Source organism: Dromiciops gliroides, chromosome 6 (assembly GCF_019393635.1).
Source record: "Dromiciops gliroides isolate mDroGli1 chromosome 6, mDroGli1.pri, whole genome shotgun sequence".
NCBI lineage: Eukaryota > Metazoa > Chordata > Mammalia > Microbiotheria > Microbiotheriidae > Dromiciops > Dromiciops gliroides.
In genome coordinates, this window is record NC_057866.1 from 3,544,296 (window position 1) to 3,564,357 (window position 20,062).

The following is a 20,062-nucleotide window of genomic DNA, read 5'->3' on the forward strand; positions in this document are numbered from 1 at the left end:
TTAGGGGGAATATTCTGTAAAAATTGTTTGGTTCTTAATTTTTTTTGTAAGACATAATTTTGAGAATTTAACTTTGAATCCTGAGATTTTTAAATATAGAAGGTTATAATTTTAATCTATTTGTTATTTATGGATTGGTCTTAGTTTATTGTATTTTGTGCTGTTTAGAAATTTTTCATTGTTATACTTCCTGGAGAAGAATTGTCTCAATTCCAAAAATTAATTAGAAAATTTCTCATATGGTATTCATTGATTTTGTTGAATTCATCCCTAATGTAAAAAGAGAACTTTGTTATATTTAACAGAAACAAGAAATTTGTTGTGATTCTAGAAGACTTTTAAATGTTAGAACTTAGTGATTTTAGAAATATATTGAAAAGTTTATATGGTTGTTCTGTTAAGAATAGATATTCAGCATATGACATTTGGTAAAGATAGTAGAAGTACATTTAAGTATTTCTCTACTCATGAGAGCTTTTGTAAAAGAGGATCAATGTTGTTTGTAAAATTATTTGTCTATGTAGTATGTGATTTTTCTGTAAAAAATCATAAGCAAAAGTTTTTTATTAGTAATTGATTTTAGATCTTTGCACTTCAAGCTACTGTTTTAATTGATCAATTATTGATGGATGAAAATTATATTTAATAAATATATTATGTAATTTGTTTGCAATTATAATCATATTGAATTATTCTATGTTATATCCTGAGTCAAAAAACCGAATTCACATTCTTTGATCATCATTATTATCCTCAATATTTAAATCCATATGAGACTTGGATTATTGGAAGTTATTATTTAAGAACTTTTGGGATTGTTGTTTTTATTACTCTGAGTCTGAATCTAGGTATTGTTAAGGGTAAAATTCTAGCTAGTCTGTCTAAAATACCTAATGAGTGGTTGCCAATAAATTATAAGCTTTAGCAAGAAATTAGGGTTAGGGTTAACTCTTGTTAGACTCTTAAGCATTTATTAAGGAGAATAAGCATTTGGTAAAGATAGAGAGAAAGACCTACATTCATCTCTCTATTAAAGGGAGAGAACATTTCTAACATTTTTTATATGATTTTGTTTTGTTTATATTGGAGAGTATGCTGTAATCAATCCTGTCATTCTTATGTAAATTGTTTAGGTGATTTTATTAATTTTATAAAAAAAATTCTTGAACAGCACATAGCACAGAACACACTCATTTACAAGAGGGTACTATTTCTTGGTTGGACCCTTCTCTGTAGTTTTCATGAATAGCCTTATGATTCATCAGTGGAAGCTTATTGCAATTCATTATTTTGTTTGGTTGGGTTTTTTTGTGAGGCAACTGGGGTTAAGTGACTTGCCCAAAGTCACACAGCTAGTACGTGTCAAGTGTCTGAGGTCGGATTTGAACTCAGGTCCTCCTGAATCCAGGGCTGGTGCTCTATCCACTGCACCACCTAGCTGCCCCTGCAATTCATTTTAAAAATGGTTCTTAATTATTTTAGGAGTTTTTATTCTTGTTAAAGTACTGGTGAATTGTTCTATCTCTGACTTTATAAATATTACCTTGATTTTTGAGTGTATTTCCATAGAAATGAATTATTCCAAAATGATACAACAGGAAGATTCTTTTGACATCTGCAAAAATTTTAATCCTGGTGAATTTCATCTCACCTATAATATTTGGACTTTGTTGACACCTGATACTGGTGGACTTCATCTCACCTGTACTGTGTGGACTTTATTCTTTCTTCCGGTAATGACAACACAGCCATCAACCTAGGACCAGTATCTGACACCTCTGCTTCTGAGTCATTGTTAGAGCTTACTACATCCTTCAATGAAAGACTGAACTGAACTGAACTGAATATTTGAACATCATTGCTACATCATTGCTACTGCTGTATTTAATACAGTTTTGTTAAGTTTGATTTGTGGTATCAGGACAGTTCTCCTTAATAATTTCCTGGAATATGGTGTCTAGATTCTTTTTCTGGTCATGGCTTTCAGGCAGTCCAATGATTCTCAAATTGTCTCTCCTCGATCTGTTTTCCAGATCAGTTGTCTTTCCAAGGAGGTATTTCACATTTTCTTCTATTTTTTCATTTTTTTGATTCTGCTTGACTGATTCCTGGTGTCTCATGGATTCCTTATCTTCCAACTGTCCCACTTTAATTTTTAAAGCATTGTTTTCTTCAGTGAGATTATGCACCTTTTTTTCCATTTGGCCAAGTGAATTTTTTAAGGCAGTGTTTTCTTCAATGAGATTATGCACCTTTTTTTCCATTTGGCCAAGTGAATTTTTTAAGGCATTGTTTTCTTCAGTGAAATTATGCACTTTTTTTTCCATTTGGCCAGTCAATCTTTGTGCTTCCTTTTCCAAGCTGCTGAGTCTTTTTTCATAGTTTTCTTGTTTTGCTTTCATTTCTCTCCCCATTTTTTCTTCTACCTCTCGCAATTGATTTTTAAAATCCTTTTTGAGCTCTTCCAGGAAGGCTTTTTGATCTTGAGACCAATTCACCTTCCCTCGTGAGGCTTCAGATGTAGGCAATTTGAGGCTATTGTCCTCATCTGAGTTTGTGTTGGCTTCTTCCCTATTGATACAGAAGCTCTCAATGGAGAGGGCTCTTTTTTGCTTCTTACTCATTATTGCAGCTTATTTATTTATTTTTTAAGTTGAGGTCTGCTCTGGGGGCACCAGGGTCCCTGTTTTGGGCTTCTTGTGCAGGGGTATAGGTGCTGTGTGACCGGGTTTTTACTCTGAGGCCTTTATGGTGTGTGGAGATCCCCTGCCCTGCACTTCCAGCCAGGTGCCGGTGCAGGTAGGTTTTTCCACTGTCCTTCTTGGCCACCAGATTTTTGAACCAGGTTCCAGGGGCCTCAGTTGTTCGGCTGTGGCCTGCAGCTCCTGCTGACTTTCCCCAACCCCCTTGGCGCTGGGTTGCTGCCCTGCACTGGGCCTCCCTTTTGCCCGAGTCAGACTGACCTTTTCCTGAAGTCTTGTAAATTATCTCTGGTTGGAGGACTGTGTCTCTCTGTCTCTTTGCAGGTTCTGTAGTTTCAGAATTCGTCCAGAGGCTTGATTTAATGTTTGTTTTGAGGGAACAGAAGGAGAGCTCAGGCAGCTTGCTGCTTCCTCTCCGCCATCTTGGCTCTAAGTTTGATTTGTGACAAGAGCTTATAAGTTACTGTCAATAATTGTACCACATTTGTTAAATATGATGGGAATCTCTAGGCTATTTAAATGTTGCTTTTGCAGGTTTTAAGGAAGGTGTTCAGGTTAACCTGTAGTTGAGACTTTCTACAGTAATTTATGATCAAGCTTATTTTTATTATGGTCCACTATGTATGAAATGTTATTAACCATCATTTTTTGGAAATATTACTTATTTTTGCTGTGTTTCTAATTCTGTATCCATGTAATAATCTGGATTATTCTAATGAGTAATAGTTATTAAGTTTGAATTTTGTTGGATCTTATTAACTGTATTTCTATAAATTGTACCCGTTCACATTATTATTATTTTTTTGTGGGGCAGTGAGGGTTAAGTGACTTGCCCAGGGTCACACAGCTAGTAAGTGTCAAGTGTCTTAGAAAATCGGATTTGAACTCAGGTCCTCCTGAATCCAGGGCTGGTGCCTTATCCACTGCACCACCTAGCTGCCCCTATTCACATTATTTTGTTTGTAAATTTTGTGTCTCAGTAGGGGGGGTGCCCCTCTGGAATTTTGCACTGCCCATAGAGGACTTCCCTCTATGCATTGAATTGTATCCATCTTTAGGTTGTTAATGATCCAAGAGACAAATTTTAGTATTTGTCTTTGGATCAAAGGAGGGATAATGTGAGTGAGATTTTCCCCACCCCTTAGTTATAAGAGATTTAATATAGTTATAAGTGATTTAATTATGATAATAATCAGCATGTTAACTAAAGAATTGTGTTTTATTATATTTAGATATCTTATTTTAATTGTATTAGTAGATTAAGTCTCTCTTCTTACTACTTAATAATGTCAGATGATGCTTTCCAATGTCAAGCATTAAGTAATACCACAAGATCCAACAGTAAGCATTGAAGCTCAGGAGGGGTATAAAAACTCGTTGAATTTGTAACATTGTCTTTTGGCAGGCTCACCCCTGCCAGAGGCCGGCTTTATTGTGAAATAGGCCTTCTCTCAATAAACCTCTTTTTTATGGCTTGGAGACTTTGTTGCTTCTGTTCTTCAGTCAGACTTAAAAATTTTCCCAACAGTATTCTACATACTGGGGCTGGGTTCCTCACTATTGTGCCCTGATTTCTCAGTGAGCCTTCAGAAAATGTTATTAACTGACTGACTAAGGAAATTCACCAAGATTGCTAGTCCCAAACACTTAATTTACAATAACATAGATAATCAATTTCTTCATTTAGTCCTAGACACTTCAGTGTAAGACTCCAGTCCTTTTTTTTCTTATTCAAATGCTTTATTGATACATTATTTTTTATTTTGATTTTTAAAATCGTAATAGTATTTTTTCCAGTTACTCAACATTTGTTTTTATAAGATTTTGAGTTTCAAATTTTTCTTCCTCTCTCCCTTCCCTCTCCAAGACAGAAAGCAATATGATATAGGTTATGTATATAGAATCACATTAAACCTATTTCTGCATTAGTCATGTGAAGACAGTAAATCTCTTACTGAAATTCTGCTAAGGATCATTAAGGGAGTCCTTATTACATTTGGTATTAACAATTTGTCATTATATTAACACATTTTCTGTCAACAGACGGTGAACCAGGAAAGCAGGCTTGGAAGGAAAGGTCCAACTGGACAGTCAGGATGGAATATTATCATGGAAATTGAGAGAGGAGGAAGTGGGCACTAGGGTTAAATCCTGCAGAGGACGAGAATGGAGAAAACATTCTTAGGTTTGGTGATGGAAAGGCCTCTGATAACTTTGGAAAGAATGCTTTAACTAAGGGATGAGGTCAGAAGGGTTCCAATGGAGAGGGGAGAAGGTTTAGAGGAAGCAAGTGTAGATGATCATTCTGGGAGCTTGACTGAGAAAGGGAAGAGATCTGGGAAAATAGCTAGAAGGGATGATAGGCCTAGGGAAGGGTTGTCAAGGATGGGGCAATGGGGTGTGGGCATGCTTGAAAGCCTTAGGGGAAGGCAGTCAGCACATTGCTGAGCCCTTCCAGAGAAGGGCTCACAGGATTACAGATTTAGAAGGGATTTTTACTTTTTCAGTCACAGTTAAGAACACTTGAGAACAGTGGAATAAATTAGCCAGTCACTAAGCCAGCAGCAGCATCAGAATTTGAATCCAGATTTTTGACTCAAAATCTCTGCTTTTTGGTGAAGAGCCTCAAGTCGATATTTGAGGATGCCCCAATCTGGGTCTGGGCTCTGCTTTGGAATGAGGCAGGGTGGTGGAGTCAGGACAAGTTGTGATACCTTCATAAGATAGTAGGAATATCAAGACAGCACTACCAACTCCATTTTGTCTTAAGTCTCTGTTTTGCAGCTGAACTATCGAGAGGAAATTGTTTTTCCATAACATAAACACTGCAGTCTAATGTGATAAACCACATGTGCCTAAGCAACAAGAAACCATGGAGACTGACAAGTGTGCTTGGGAGACCACCAACGAAAAAACACCCTCACCCTGCCAATCAAGCTGTGAGACCCGAAAATAGGCCCAGGTGCTGCTATGAGGGGGTTACCAGAGGCCTAGCCAGGAGCCTGGCATTCCTGGCTTGAGCAGCCATATGGCCGATGCTGACCAATGGAGACTAGCCGTGTTGGAGGGAGACACACGGCCCCTGGTCGTGTGTGAGAATCCTGGTATGGGATGTGGGAATGCCAGCCAGGTCTAAGGAGAGAAGGTCAGAACAAGGCCCGGCGGGGCAGCCAGACTGGAAGCAAGATCCAGGAGAGGACTGCCCCTGATGCTCCCTCAGTGCCCTGGAAGGGAAATCCCCCAGGAGGATCTGTCCATGCCGCTGAGCAGGCCGGCTCCCTCCTGTAAGATGGGATTTCGGCATCCTGGCCGTTCTAGTTCCAAACCATAAGCACAGTGCCTGGTATGAAGGAATAGCAGAAGGAGGGAAACCCAGAAACTCAGTGTTCTCTGACACTGGGTCCAGGCAAGGAATTCCCCAAGTCTCCACCCCCTCCCATCCACTCAACAGACCTCATGGGTTTGTGTATTGTCCTGTCTCCTTTTGGGTTTGTGGTCCCCCCCCCAATAATAAACATTTTTATTTCAAGTTTTGAATTCCGAATTCTGTCCCTCTGATGTGGGATAGAATTTAGGGTCAAATTGATCATGAGTCGTCCCAAAAGAAGTACAAGACTCTGTGACTCAGTTTCCCAAGTTTTATTGCAATACTGTGGGTGACCACAGGGAGAGAACCAGAATAATGGAAAGGTATTTCTCCAATAAGGAAATAGTTATATTTATAGTATGGATAAATTGATTATCAGTTTCATTATAATAATCTCTACCTTGGGGAGGTACAGGAGAGGGCCTGTCCTTCTCATTATAATATTCTCCACGTTGGGGTGTTTCAGGGGAGGGCTCATCCTAATTTGGAGTTCCAAGGTTATACATGCACAATCATGTAAAATGTTACCATATTAGTCATTTTGTATGAGGTGGCAGATGTGCATAAATGTTTGTTGAATGACTCAACAACCTTCCCCACAGACTCTGGATTGCATCTTTTGGCAGGAAAACTCTCCTCTGTGAGGAGAGTGGCAATTGGTTCTTCTGGAAAGCTTGCTGGGGCCGGGACTTTGCTGTCTGGGATCTGTCTGAGCTCCCCTCAGGACAGCCTGGGACTGCTCTGGTACACAGGACTCCCAGGGAGGGAATTCCCTCCACCAGTCTTGTTAGAACATCCTCCTTCAGCTCCAGAGAACAGTGCCAGGGGCTGACACACAGTAGGTGTTCAACAACCGCTCTCACCAGCCAGGGCACTACAAGGGGAAAGGCTCCAGAAAGGAGCCTGCCCCCCAGGGCTCTCTGTTCCAGCCTGAGATCTCTTCCCTGATTTGGCCTGGCCTGGGGAGCACCAGGGCTTTCTCTGGCCTCAGAGGGGCTTCACTGAGACCTGGCCAGATGGTGAGCTCCAGGAGGGCGGGGCCGGCACCCAGTAGGTGCTTTGTTAGAAACACAGCTAACCATTCTTCATGTTGCACAGCTCAAAGTGTTAGCAGCTCTAGTGTTGGCAGCTTGAGTGTCAGCAGCTCAAGTGTTGGCTGCCCCAGTGTTGCTAGCAGGTCGCTGTTCAAAAACTCCAAGCAGACAGCAGTTGGTGAGTGAAGGCTTTATTCATCTTCACGAAGATGGGCACTCTTCTGGAGAGTGCATTGAAGTGAGGTCCCTCACCTCTATTTATACCCCTTAAGAGGTCCCCTCTGACCAATCACATTAAGGCCTTTTGATACCCCTCATTTACATTTCAGTTATTACAGTTGCTATTTATACAGAATAACAGTAACAGCCTAAGAACCCATCAGGTGGTACCAGTTAAGCAATCAGATTTTACAAACTACAATACCAGGCCTTAACCTATTCTGGGCAACAGTGTCCGCCCTGGCCCCACCCCCCTTCAGAACAATACTGTGTTAACATACATAACTCTTCAAGAAAGAAAACCTGTCTTGGGGTTTGACCAATCAGATTGCTCCATTAGCCGACCAATCAGATTGTAGCTTTAGGCCCCAACCCAAAGCTGGAGTAAGAATGTCCCCATTCCCCACTAAACAGTGCTTGTGTAAACATAACTTTTCTTTTTTTTTAAATTAATAAAGTATTTTATTTTTTTTCCCATTACATGTAAAGAAAACAACTTTTCAAAACAAAACTCAAATCAGGGCTCGAGCTCTGAGTCACGTGGGGATCACCTCAGGTGCCTCAAGGTGAACTCCCAGCCCAGCCCGACTCCCACAAAACCGAGGCCCTTCTTCAGGCCCTACTCAGGCCTAAGGCCCAACAGCCTCAGCTGGAAGCCTCTTGTGCCCAGCGGCCCCCTGCTGGGAGGTGGGGGGGGGGGGGCGCCACAAAGCTGTTGGCCTGAAACCGGACTCACTCTCTGCCCTTAGGGCTCTGAGAAGAGTCCAAATATGGTCCTTTCTCTCAGCTTCCTAAGTGCAGACTGACTGGTGACGAAGTTGCTCGCCCTGGATCCTACAGCCAGTGAAGGGAAACATTAGCGTCTGCTCCTTGCTCTCGGACCCTGGGCCGGGCGCGGTCTCCCCCACCCGCTCTTCCTGGCCCTTGGACACTCAGGCTCTTACTCAGCTCCCATAGCAGCTCTGCTGGGTCCCACGTGGGGGGAGGGTGTGTCACGGGAGGAGCCCAGCAGACCCACCTCCGCCCTGGGCCAGCCCAGGACAGAGCCGGGCAGGGAGGCTGTGCCTAGGACTGGGGCTTTGAGAAGCGGGGGTGGGGGCTGAGAATCCCGGCTTTCAACAGGGGCGCTCACACTGTTGGACCCGTGATTGGGGTAAATAAAATGCTCAATACAAACACGCATGTGAGAAACCCCATTTAAAAATTTTGGGGATTTAAAACTTAAAAAACCTCAGGACTGGAGAAGTATCAAAGGTCTTTATGCCCCTCCCTTCTTCCCTTACAATCTGCCCGCCAAGACACTGTTGATAACCGCCGGCCAATCGGAATGCAGTACAAAGGGGCAGCCCTCGAAACTCCTCCCCCACGTGACCAGCCTTAGATCGCCCCCCCCCTTCTTCCCTCTACAGATTGCTGGGGAGGGGGCGGAAAAGAGCCATTAGTAAGCCTCCTTCTCCCAGCTAAAATTCACCTCCCAGACATTCATTGTTCCCCAGACAACTTCAATCAGCTTTTGAGAGGGGGCCCATATTTTCCCACAATGCACATAAGAGAAAGGAGCCCCAAATAAAGTGAGGAGGGGGGACCGACCCCCTGGTAGGGGTCTGGCTGTTGGGGTCACCCCCCCCAGTACTCTGTACGTAGTAGGTGCTTACTAAGGGCCCCACGGAGGTCTGTGACCACAGGAGCCAGCCCGGAGCTGGGAGGGGGGCCGCAGGGAGGGGTGGGGGGCCCTTACCCTCATTTTACAGATGAGGAAACTGAGGCAGCCCTCAAACCCAGGTACGCCACTCTCCAGACATGACCGGCGGGGCACAGAGGAGGAGAGGGGCCGAGTTGGGGGGGCGGGGCCTGTCTCTGTCCACGTGAGAAGGTATACGTGTTTGTGGGGGGCAGCGAGGTCCTGCCCCCCCCCCCCGCAGGGAAGGGCAAGAGGGTCTTTGGGGTAGCCCCCACCATCCCGGGCCCCCCACAGGCGGGGCTCTGTCCACGCCCCCGGTGAATTCTTCGGATACTTCAGGCTCCCCAAATCGCCTTCATAGACAAGGAGGGACGCCCTTGGGAATCACTGGACTTGGGTTCAAAGGCGGCTTGTTTTCCCGTCCAGGCCCGAGGCTCGAACCCCGGCCCGCAGATCCTGGAGTCCTTCAGGGAGGTGGGGTGGGGGTGGAGGCCCGGAGACGGCCGAAGGGTTGAAACCCCCCCCCCGCCCCCCATGGACGCCACGGGCTTCCGTAGGCCCTAATCAGGAAGCGGTTGGTGAACAGGAAGTGACGTCACGAGCCACGCCCGGCCCGGGCTCTCGGAAAGGATGCAGCTGCCGTCGGGGCTGCAGGACCGCCTGGGCCTGGGCCCGGCTGGTGGCCCTTCCGAGTCGGCCCCGCTGCCCATACTCCGCCACCCGGCCGCCGGGGCCGCTCCCTTCCGCTTCGTTCCACGGGCCCAGAACCTGCCCCGGGGACACCCGTTGTTCGAGGTCACGTGGGTCCGGGGCCACGTGGGTTGGGGCGGGGCTTTCACTCCTAGAGCAGGGGGGCGGGGCCCGTCCCGGGCGGGGGTGGGGGTGGGGGTGGGGGTGGGTGGGCGAGAAGGGGAGGAAGCCTCCCTGGGGCCTCGGGGGCAGGCCCCCTCACCCCGCCCCCTCCGCCTTCCGTAGGAAGGGGACGTCCAGAGGCACGCCTACCTGCAGGACGTCATCACGCAGGTGTCCCTGGCGCCTGAGCGCCCCCGCGTGGCGGCCTTCGGCTGCCACGTGGCGGGCTGCCCGCAGGAGTTCGACACGCTGGAGGGCTACGAGCACCACTACCGGGCGCTGCACACGCACGTGTGCTCGCGGTGCCGGCGCTCCTTCCCGTCGGGCCGCCTGCTGGACCTGCATCTCCTCGAGTGGCACGACGCGCTCTTCCAGCTGCTGGCCGAGAGGCAGAGCATGTACCAGTGCCTGGTGGAGGGCTGCCCCGACAGGTTCCGCGGCAGCCGGGAGCGCAGGGAGCACCTGCTGGCCGCCCACCGCTACCCGCCCGACTTCCGCTTCGACCGGCCGAGCGGGCGGGGGCCGGAGGAGCCGGAGGAGGCCATGGACGTGGGGCCGCCCCCCGCCCCGCAGAAGGCCCGCCGAGTCCCGCCCACCGTTTGCTTTGGCCAAGGGGCGGTTCGAGGGTTTAAAAACGCAAAGAAAAGAAGCGACTCCCGCTGAGCGCCCCGCCCGGGGGCCTTGGGGGGGAGGCTCGGACCCCCTCCTTTCCTGGGCAGCGGCCCCTCCCCCTCCAGGCTGCCCCCCCCCCCCGGGGTCCGCTATCCTCAGGCCCTGGCCCTGCGTGCGCTCCTTCCTAATAAAGTCTGGAAAGCCGATCCCCGAGCTTGCTCTGTGTGAGTCCAGCCTGGCGGGGGGCCGAGATACTGGCCCCCCCCCCCCCCCCCCGTGTCAGTCCCCAGTAGCCGCCCCCAGAAAAGGACACCGAGGGCGGTAGGTCATTTTATTTCACGGGTATCAAGCAGAAACAAGTTTCCCCAAAGGCAGGAGGCGAAGGACAGACAAGATGAAATGCCCACAGTCTGGATATGTGGCATCGGGGCTGGCCCAGGCACCGGCACCACTGCAGGCTGAGCAAGTGTGTGTGCGCGTGTGGACAGGGACCCAACCACTGGCACACTCACACTCATCTCCCTCTGCTCCTTGGACTGAGGGAGGCCACGCAGGAGAGGACCCGTGGTGGTGCCCACTGTAGAACAGGAACGGCCACTTAAATGACCTATGACCCTCCAGCCTGGGCAGCATCTGCCCAACAGCCCATCACTGTGTTCAGGCTGGCCTCTAGTGGGACCGTGTGGATTGCAGTGCCCAGACGGGCAGGTGGCCGAGCTTGAGTCTGTCTTGAAGAGGCACAGCCAGCCCTGAGCTTGAATGCCAGCTGGGAGCCTCCTGGCTTCCTGACCAGGGAGGCCCTGGGCATTTAGGGCACCATTACTGTGCTTACAAGGTCCCACTGCATTTCCTGAAATGGTTGTCCCCCATCAAGGGAGGAAGGATGGATGGCAGGACACCCTTATGCCACCTGCAGGCCAGGCCTTCTACTGTCCCTGTTCCTGCCCTCCTTCCTGCTGCCCCAAGTGTCTGGGTGGGACTGGGGCAAAGGCCACACACACTCAGGGTGGGGGACAGCAGTACTGGTTGGTACTCAGGAAGTAACCACATGCGATGGACGGACAGATGGGTGGATGGACTGATGAGGATGAGCCACCTTAGGAAACAAAGTGCACAAATAAGCTACATTTGGCTTCAGCGATTAAGGCCCACACGGATAAGAAGGTCCCGAGGCTGTGCCCGTCCAGGGCTGATGCCCAGGGCCTCAGTCTGGCCTCCTGGCCTTCCCTGGGTGGATTTGGTCCCAGCGCTGCAGGGAGGGCTCCTGGCGTGGGGGCAGTGTTCGTTTGGCAGGGAGGCGCATGGGCTGCTGCCCCTAGAGTGCTTTTATTTCAGGACATAGTTAATGAATAGTTGACATGTCAGAAACACGCAGAGTAGGAACCAGCAGCGTGAGCTCTGGAGAAAGCTTCCTGGTGCTCGTCTGTACAGAGACTTTTTGTTTAGAGCCGTGAGATTCCTGGAACACAGAGATGGGCAGGCAGAGGGTTAGTGGGGCTCTGTGCTTTCCCCGGGGGCCCCCGCCTTCCCACCCCTACCCGCTTCAGACATCGTGTGCTGCCAGCTCCTCGGGGCAGGGCCTGCCTTCGGCCTTTGTACCCTGGGAGCTTGGCACCTAGGAGCACTCTATACATGTTTGTAGACTCATCCTGCCAGTCAATAAACATTTATTAAATGCCAAGCTCTGGGGATGCAAAGAAAGGCAAAAAACCCCCTTCCCCGTCCCTGTGCTCCTTGAACTGCCCATGTGCCTTAGTGGAGATGAGGTAGGCTTGGAATCAAAGGCTTCCTCTGACATAGGCCAGCTGTGTGGCCCTGGGCAGGACTCAACCTCTCTGGCTCAGGAACTCTCAAGGACCACAAGATACAAGAGAGTTCCCTTTGCCGGGCTGGAGGGCATCCTTGCACCTGAAATCTCAGGTTCATCCCATGGAAGTTGCTCTCTCTTACACAGAAAGACTAGCAGGGAGAGAGTTAAGGCAGGTGCCTGAGGGAGGTCACAGCTGGGAAGAATGAAGGCCCAGATTTGAACCTCCACCTTTAGGCTAGATATTCCATTTCCTTACAAAGCCTGGGGCCTTCTCCCTCCCTCCCAGACTGGGCTGGTCCTGGCTGGACCAGGCAGCATCTTTTTCTTTTTTTTAGTGAGGCAATTGGGATTAAGTGACTTGCCCAGGGTCACACAGCTAGTAAGTGTCAAGTGTCTGAGGCCAGATTTGAACTCAGGTCCTCCTGACTCCAGGGCCGGTGCTTTATCCACTGCACCACCTAGCTGCCCCCAGGCAACATCTTAAGGAGGCTTGGTCTATCTGCATTTGAGTCACCCTCTGTCACTAGGCTGGCACAGGGGGCTGGCCCACCTGGCCCAGCCCACCTGGCCTAGCTGACTGGGGCTGTTGAGGCCATTCCAGATTGATCTATCATTAAATTTTCAGGTGAGCATTTCCACCTCTAGGCTACCAAGCCCAGGCTAGGCATATGATCTAGATTGCAATAGGTAAGTGAGGAAGATGTTCATTAAAGTGGGTCCTGTATACATATATATTTGTTCTTGAGAGTCGGTTGTTAAATATTAACCAGCATCTTGCTGGGTGTGGCCACTCACCTGTGGATGTCTTGTTGGGCCTTCTGTAGGGAAAGGACAGCGGTATGGATTTCCTTCAGATGCTGGCTCTCCTTCCCACACCGGGCACAGGAACTTTCACAGTCTGTGACCACAGAGTAAGAAGCATTATTTTCTATTTCCTGTCTGATGCCTGATCCTCAGGGTTCCCCCTTCCCCTCAACCAAGGCAAGAAGATGGGAAAGATAGGGGGTGGGGAAGGCAGTAAGAAAAAGGGAAGTGGAGGAAAGGGGAAGTGAAGATACCAGCATCTCAGAGCTGGAAGGACCTCTGGTCCCACGTGTCTCTAAGCCAGAATCCTAGAGCATTTCAGAAAGTGGCCTCCAGCTTTCCCTTTTAGACCCCTAGTGCCACCTCTCAAGGCAGCCTGTTCCATAGGCACCTGCCTTGGCACCTTTCACCCAGAGCCCTCAGGGGCCCGGCAGAGATTCAGAGAGCTGTGGGATCCTAGCATGCTTCGGGAGCAGGCCAGGTTAGGGCAGCCAGGCTGGGAAGGGCTGAAGGAATACAGGCTGCTCAGCTTGGAGAAGAGAAGGCTCGGGGACAGACTTTAGACTGCTTTTGTTTGGCTAAACAGGGTTGAACCGGGAGCCCAGGGTGGGACCACTTAGGCACCAGGGCTGTCCAGCAGTGAGTTGGCATGGGCTTCCTCCAGAAGGGAGGATCTCACTGACTGAGGATCCTCTTATTGCCCAAATTTGGTGGCTCTCTGATTCAAGAACCATCGGATCTGAGGATTCTCTGTACAAGACTCCCCTCTATAACAGCAGGAAGATTCCGAGCAGCGGGAAAAGAGGGAACGGGCTGAGAAGGGAGCTCTCCAGGGCTTGACGGTGCTGATCTCCCTGCCCTCCCTCCCACTCTCCCCTGTGGCGGGACATGGACTTTCTCTTCCTCTCTGTCTCGTATGAGGCCTTTCCTGATCTCCCTTAGTGCTAGAGCCTTCCTTCTGAGGCGATTTCCAATTCATCCTGCCTGCTTTTGTTTGCGTGCAGTCTCCCCCAAGAGACTGTGAGCTCCTTGTGGGCAGGCACTGTTTGGGGTCCCCTCCCCCCTCCTTGTATCTCGCTCTGGGGCATGGAGCTGGTGCGTGATCAGTGTTTGTTCATTTGCTGAATGGCTTCTCCCTCCCTGGAAGTCTTTACCATCTTCACATGGGATGCTCCCTCTCCAGCTCCCATGCCTGGTCTACTCTCCTCAAGGTCATCACTTAGTCCTACTTGGCCTAACTCTAACTCCACCTTTGGCATTAGGCCTTCCCTGGGCCTCTCCCCAGGCGATCCTCTCTCTGCTCTGCAGGTATCTCATATGTGCTAAGTGACTTACTTGCTCTATGCCATCAGACTGCAAGTGCCTTGAAGGCAGGAACTGCTTTTGTCCAGACTTAGCACAGTGCATGGCCCATGGAAGGCACTTAAGAAATGCTTGTTGGGGGACCTGGGGTGGGGCAGAGGAGGTGTCTGGTCAGCTGCCCTGCTATCCTCTGACAATCCACCCCCTTTGCCTTGGCTTTAGGGCACTGGCACCCAGATAGGAACCGTTTCTGGGTGAGCTGCTACAGAAGGAGGATGACCCCCGGGGGGCTCCCTACCCCGTGCCCCACACTACAGGACAGTTTGCTGGTGCCTTAGAACAGTTATTCTTCGAATTTACTCAGAGATCTCTGGGTTCTGCATGCCGTGGAGAGGAGAATTTGTTTCAGTGATCAATGACTGAAGGTCCTTCTTTTCAGGTCCTTTGCGTTTTCCCCATCCCATCATGGAGGGACTTAAGGCTGAAGGAACCAATCATCCCCCCACCCCAACACACTCACTCACAAACCTTGAGGCTTGGTCACATTTCTGCCCACTGAGTCCTCATCCAGAGGATACCAGGCTTTTCAGGGTTCATCACCTCCTTATTCAGTCTTTGAACCAGAGAACCCAGACTGCTTGGTGGCAGGGAACTCTTCTTCCCTTTCTTTTCCTTCTCTCCCCTCCCTCCTTTCTCCCTCTTTCCATCATCCTTTTGTGGGTCTAGCACCCCAGAAGTTTCCTGGGGTACATCAAAGAACCTTCTTGAGAAACTAAATCAAAGGACAGACACATCTAAAGAGATAAGTGGCACTGTATTGGGACTGAGTTAGCTCCAGGACCACCACACTTCATTCCAGTCTCCCCCACCCCTGGGGAGATAAGATTAAGTGTGGCTGCTGCCTTTGTGGCCTGAGGAGCAGAGAGATGGCTTGAGAGATCCGCAGCCACCCCTCACCCAACTCCTCCAGCCACCACCAGTGGGAGATAGTCCTCCCTCAATAGGGGAACTTTCCACAGTCAGACGGTCACCTCGTCGGACCCCCATCGGACCTCTATAAAAGTGGCTGCCTGTCTCCTGTATCTCAGCCACGCCCTGTGCCATGCCTTCTCCCCATGAGAAAAAGTCCAAGGATTTCTCTCTTGGTTTCCCTTCCCCAGCCCCTAAACAAACTATTGTTTTATTCTTAAAAAAAATGCTTGTTGATTAACTGATGCTGGGGAGGGGATTCCTTTCTGGGTGTGCATTGGCCTGGTCAGTTTGGATCCTCCAGTTTCCTCCCTCTCACATTTATTGTATGAGGCACTAGGCCAAGGCCTGGGGAGACAAGAAAGGCAAAAGCAGCCCCTGCCTTCAAGGAGTGCACAATCTAATAGGGAGACAGCATGGGAACAACCAAGTGCTGTTGAGGGGCTGAATCAATGGGAAATGACCAACAGAGGGAAAGTGGGAGGTGTTGGCTGGGATCTGGAGGAAGCATCCTTACCTGCATCCCCTTCCTCATCAGACAGGCCCTGCACAGACTCAGGGGTGGAGCAGCTGCTCTCCGTGTTCTGGCTGTGGTTGGAAGGCTGGTCACTGGCTTTGCGGTGCCGGCAATCCTTCCCTGACCTCTGTGTGGAAAGGCGGTCGTCATAAGAGCAACATCACTGATGTTTCTAAGGAGCTTCAGGCCCCAAAGGTACCACGATACTTTTTGGGGGTTAAGGATATGGCTCCCAGCATTCCAGAGCTAGTAGCTTCAGGAGGTGGGAGATGAGGCCCGGTTTTCCTGGCTGAGTGGCCCAGCCACAAACCGAGGAATCAGATGTAGCCTGGCTTTCTAAGAGTTCCCAGGAAGGCCAGGGTAGAGGAAGGAATCATAGAGAGGATGGCTGCTTAGCAGGGGGCCTGGTGCAGAGTAAGGGCTGAATCAAAGCTTGTTCCCTTCTCCCTCATTACTTTTGCCTTTATTTCTTTGTATTAAACAAAACAAAGTTGTTTTGCACACAGCAGGACACAGGAGCATATTCAGTATAAAACTATAAATTTCCATTTCAAGAAAACCTATAGAATAAATAGCTTTTCCTTTGTTCTCTGCTGTACATTTGGCTTTGTTATTTTTCCTCCTCTTGCCCCCCCCCCAGGCTACAATTAAGCATGGACATGTAGACACACACACACACATATCTATACACATACACATATATACTCACACACAGACATACACATACATGCACACACCCACACACACATATACATATAAGACTGTATTATGGTTATTTCCACTCATGAAGCATCACAAGTCCAAGTCTTTCCAAGTTGACCAGCTCATAACCTCCTACACCACAGCAATATTCCACCCCACCCCAGTCACATCCTATCTGATTGTCCATGAAAGTTGCCCCCCAATTTTCTGCTTTCCTTATATTCTCGGCTATATAGGTTTTATTTATTGTTTTTGTTTTTGTTTTTGTTTTTTTGGTGAGGCAATTGGGGTTAAGTGACTTGCCCAGGGTCACACAGCTAGTCAGTGCTAAGTGTCTGAGGCCAGACTTGAACTCAGGTACTCCTGAATCCCGAGCTGGTGCTCTATCCATTGCGCCACCTAGCTGCCCCTGCTCTCACCTTTTAATATAGTTCAAAGTCTGATACTGCTAAAACTATTTCCTTTACATCTTTTTTCCTGGTTTCTTTTAAGTTCCTGACCTTTAACCCATAGATTAGGTAGGTAAGATTGTCATTTTAAAAATTATATTGGGGGCAGCTAGGTGGCACAGTGGATGGAGCACTGGCCCTGGAATCAGGAGGACCTGAGTTCAAATCCAGCCTCAGACCCTTGACACTTACTAGCTGTGTGACACTGGGAAAGTCACTTAACCCCAATTGCCTCACCAAAAAAAAAATTATATTGGCTTAACCTATTCATGAACAATAAACATTACTTAAATTATTTGGATCTGAGCTTATTTTTTATTTTATTTATTTATTCATTCATTTAGTGGGGCAATGAGGGTTAAGTGATTTGCCCACGGTCACACAGCCAGTAAATGTCGAGTGTTTGAACTCAGGTTCTCCTGAATCCAGGGCCAGTGCTTTATCCACTGCGCCACCTGGCTGCCCCCTGGATCTGAGTTTATTTGTATAAAAGGTGTTTTATGTTTATGTTCAAATAGTTTCTGTGTCTGTTTCGGCAGGTATGGCTCAGGTCTTTTATGCTATCTAGTTATTTTAGATGGTTGTAACGATTGGAATGACACCACCTGCTGGAGAGCTACTGTAGGAAAGCTCCAACCATGAGGAGAAGGCTTCTGAAGGCAAGCCATGTGGTTAAGGTCCTTGGCGTCAAGAAGTGACGTTTGCTCGTGGGTACTGTCAATCAAGGCTGCCAGCCAATTAGCTTGGAGCTTTGTGTGTGTGTGTGTGTGTGTGTGTGTGGGGGGGGGGTGTGGATGTTCCCAGCTTCACAGGAGGCCTGTGTTCCTGACTTTGCCATGTCGGGTGGGATGATGGGGTCTCTTAGAAAATAGTTAGACTTTTACCTTTCTCTCTTATCCTAATGCTCTTAAATAACTACTTAAACATTTAAATACCTTTGCTAAAGCTTATAATTTATTGGCAACCACTCATTAGATTTTAGATAGTATAGCTAGAATTTTAGCCCTTACACGGTCTAACAATATTGAATACTATTGCTGACACATAATGAAGGCTCTCTGAACTTTAACTTTGTCTGAGATCATGATTACTATACCTGCTTTTTTACATAATAAATCCTACTTCCATAAGACTGGACCATCAGCAAAACGATCAGCCAAGCTCTGAAAACTTAACGATGCTGTGCTAACCAGAGGGGTGAGGAGCCGACTGTGAGGACCAGAATCCCAAGCCCAGTCTTTGCCTGTTTCCTAAGTGCTGCTGAGGAAGCTCTGACTACTTCCTGAATACCCATCGCTCTCTTCCTGTAGGTGACTGGGATGACTTCCCCCACATTGCAGCCTGGGATCTGAAGCTTTGTTTTGATTTAATTTATTTCTTGGTTTATTATGCTGATGATTCTCAAATTGACCTTTTCTGTCCCAGCCTCTCTGCTGACCTCCAGTCTCCCATCTCAGACTAGACATTCAGTAGGCATCTCAAAGTCTGCAGGTCCAAAACTGAACTCCTGATCTTTCCCCCAAAGCCTTTCCTTCTGAACTCCTTCACTCCTGGTGAGGGCATCACTTAGCCTCCCAGTCTCTCAGGCTTACAACCTAGCAATGATCCTATACTCCTCACCATCTCCTCCCTACCCCTTTGTCCAATCTGTTGCCAGAAACTGTCCATTTCACCTCTGCAGCATCTCTCTGACATGTCGCCTCCTCTCCTTGGCCTCTGCCCCGACCCTGGAGCAGGCCCTCATCGCCTCACCGGGGCTATTGCAAGGAGCTGCTGTGGGGTTTGCCTGCCTCGGGTCTCTCTCCCTGCTCCAATATCTCCTTCATTCAGCTCCCAAAGTTCCCCAAGGCAGAAGCCTGACCATGTCACCCACCCTTACTCAATACACTTGAGCAGCTTGGGTGCCTTCGAGATCAAAGACAACACACTGGGCTGGCATTCTTCCCAGTCTTCTACCTGACTGCCTGACTGCGGGGTGTCCTGGCCTCTGGGCTGCTCCAGGGACAAGATGCCATCCATTTCTTGGCCCCAGGGCTTTTTCTCTGGCTGTGCCCCAGACTGGGAACACTATCCTTTCTCTGCTCTGATTCTTGTTCTCTTTGGATTCCTTTAGTATGAGCTAAAACCTCACTTTGTATTGGAAGCCTTCCCCAGCCACTCTTCATTCCATGCCTTAATTCCTGTTAATTCTTTCTCATTTATTCTGTAAGTAGCTTAACTGGAAACATTTATTTGCATGTTGCTGCCCTCCTTATAGACTGTAAGCTCCTGGAGGACAGAGACTGTCTTGCTGAAACACAGTGCCTGGCACATAGTAGGTGCTTAAAAAATGTTGATTGATTTTGTTGTTTGCTTGAGTTTCCCATTCAATTTGATTTTGTTAAGAAATCACATGGTCTTTAAGAGTAAATGGGGTGGGGCAGCTAGGTGGCGAAGTGGATAAAGCACCAGCCCTGGATTCAGGAGGACCTGGGTCCAAATCTGGCCTCAGGCACTTGACATTTACTGGCTGTGTGACCCTGGGCAAGTCACTTAACCCTCATTGCCCCCTGCAAAAAAGAGTAAATTGGATGACTGATATGGTAATGTTGCATAGTTGCAGATGTATACTTTTTTTTTTTTTAGGCAGTGGGGGTTAAGTGACTTGCCCAGGGTCACACAGCTAGTAAGTGTCAAGTGTCTGAGGCTGGATTTGAACTCAGGTACTCCTGAATCCAGGGCCGGTGCTTTAACCACTGCGCCATATAGCTGCCCCCAGATGTATACTTTTATCTGCATACTGGGGGAAGAATTTGGAACTCAACTTTAAATAAAAATGTTTATTATTAAAAAATAAAAAAAGTAAATTGGAGAATACTGTGAATTTGGGGGAGGAGTTCTGACTGGAGGGCCTGAAGCTAGCCATTGACAGAATGGAGGTACAACCACTTGAGAGATTTTGCATTTTTTGTCCTCCTCCTCCTCCTCCTCCACAGTCATCTAGTGCTTTAAGGTTTGCAGAGTGCTTTACCATCTTTTTTTTTTAGTGAGGCAATTGGGGTT

General features: G+C 48.3%; 2 protein-coding genes across 3 annotated transcripts in view; one reads left to right on the plus strand and one right to left on the minus strand.

Moving 5' to 3' along the window:
- Positions 1-9,571: 9,571 nt before the first annotated feature.
- LOC122731461 (zinc finger protein 511-like) lies at positions 9,572-10,666 on the plus strand. Its single transcript, XM_043971582.1, has 2 exons — positions 9,572-9,798; positions 9,979-10,666. Exons 1-2 carry the CDS (start codon positions 9,634-9,636, stop codon positions 10,516-10,518), a joined length of 705 nt encoding a protein of 234 aa, XP_043827517.1. The 5' UTR covers positions 9,572-9,633; the 3' UTR covers positions 10,519-10,666.
- A 118-nt stretch (positions 10,667-10,784) lies between these two features.
- Positions 10,785-20,062, minus strand: part of OSBPL5 (oxysterol binding protein like 5) — a 152,899-nt gene continuing 143,621 nt past the window's right edge. For both annotated transcript variants that reach the window (XM_043971066.1, XM_043971067.1), the window contains exons 20-22: positions 15,870-15,996; positions 13,073-13,175; positions 10,785-11,926 (exon numbers count right to left, since the gene is read on the minus strand). In XM_043971066.1, coding sequence (XP_043827001.1) covers positions 11,794-11,926; positions 13,073-13,175; positions 15,870-15,996 — 363 coding nt within the window. In that variant the 3' untranslated portion in view covers positions 10,785-11,793. The remainder of the gene's footprint in view (positions 11,927-13,072; positions 13,176-15,869; positions 15,997-20,062) is intronic.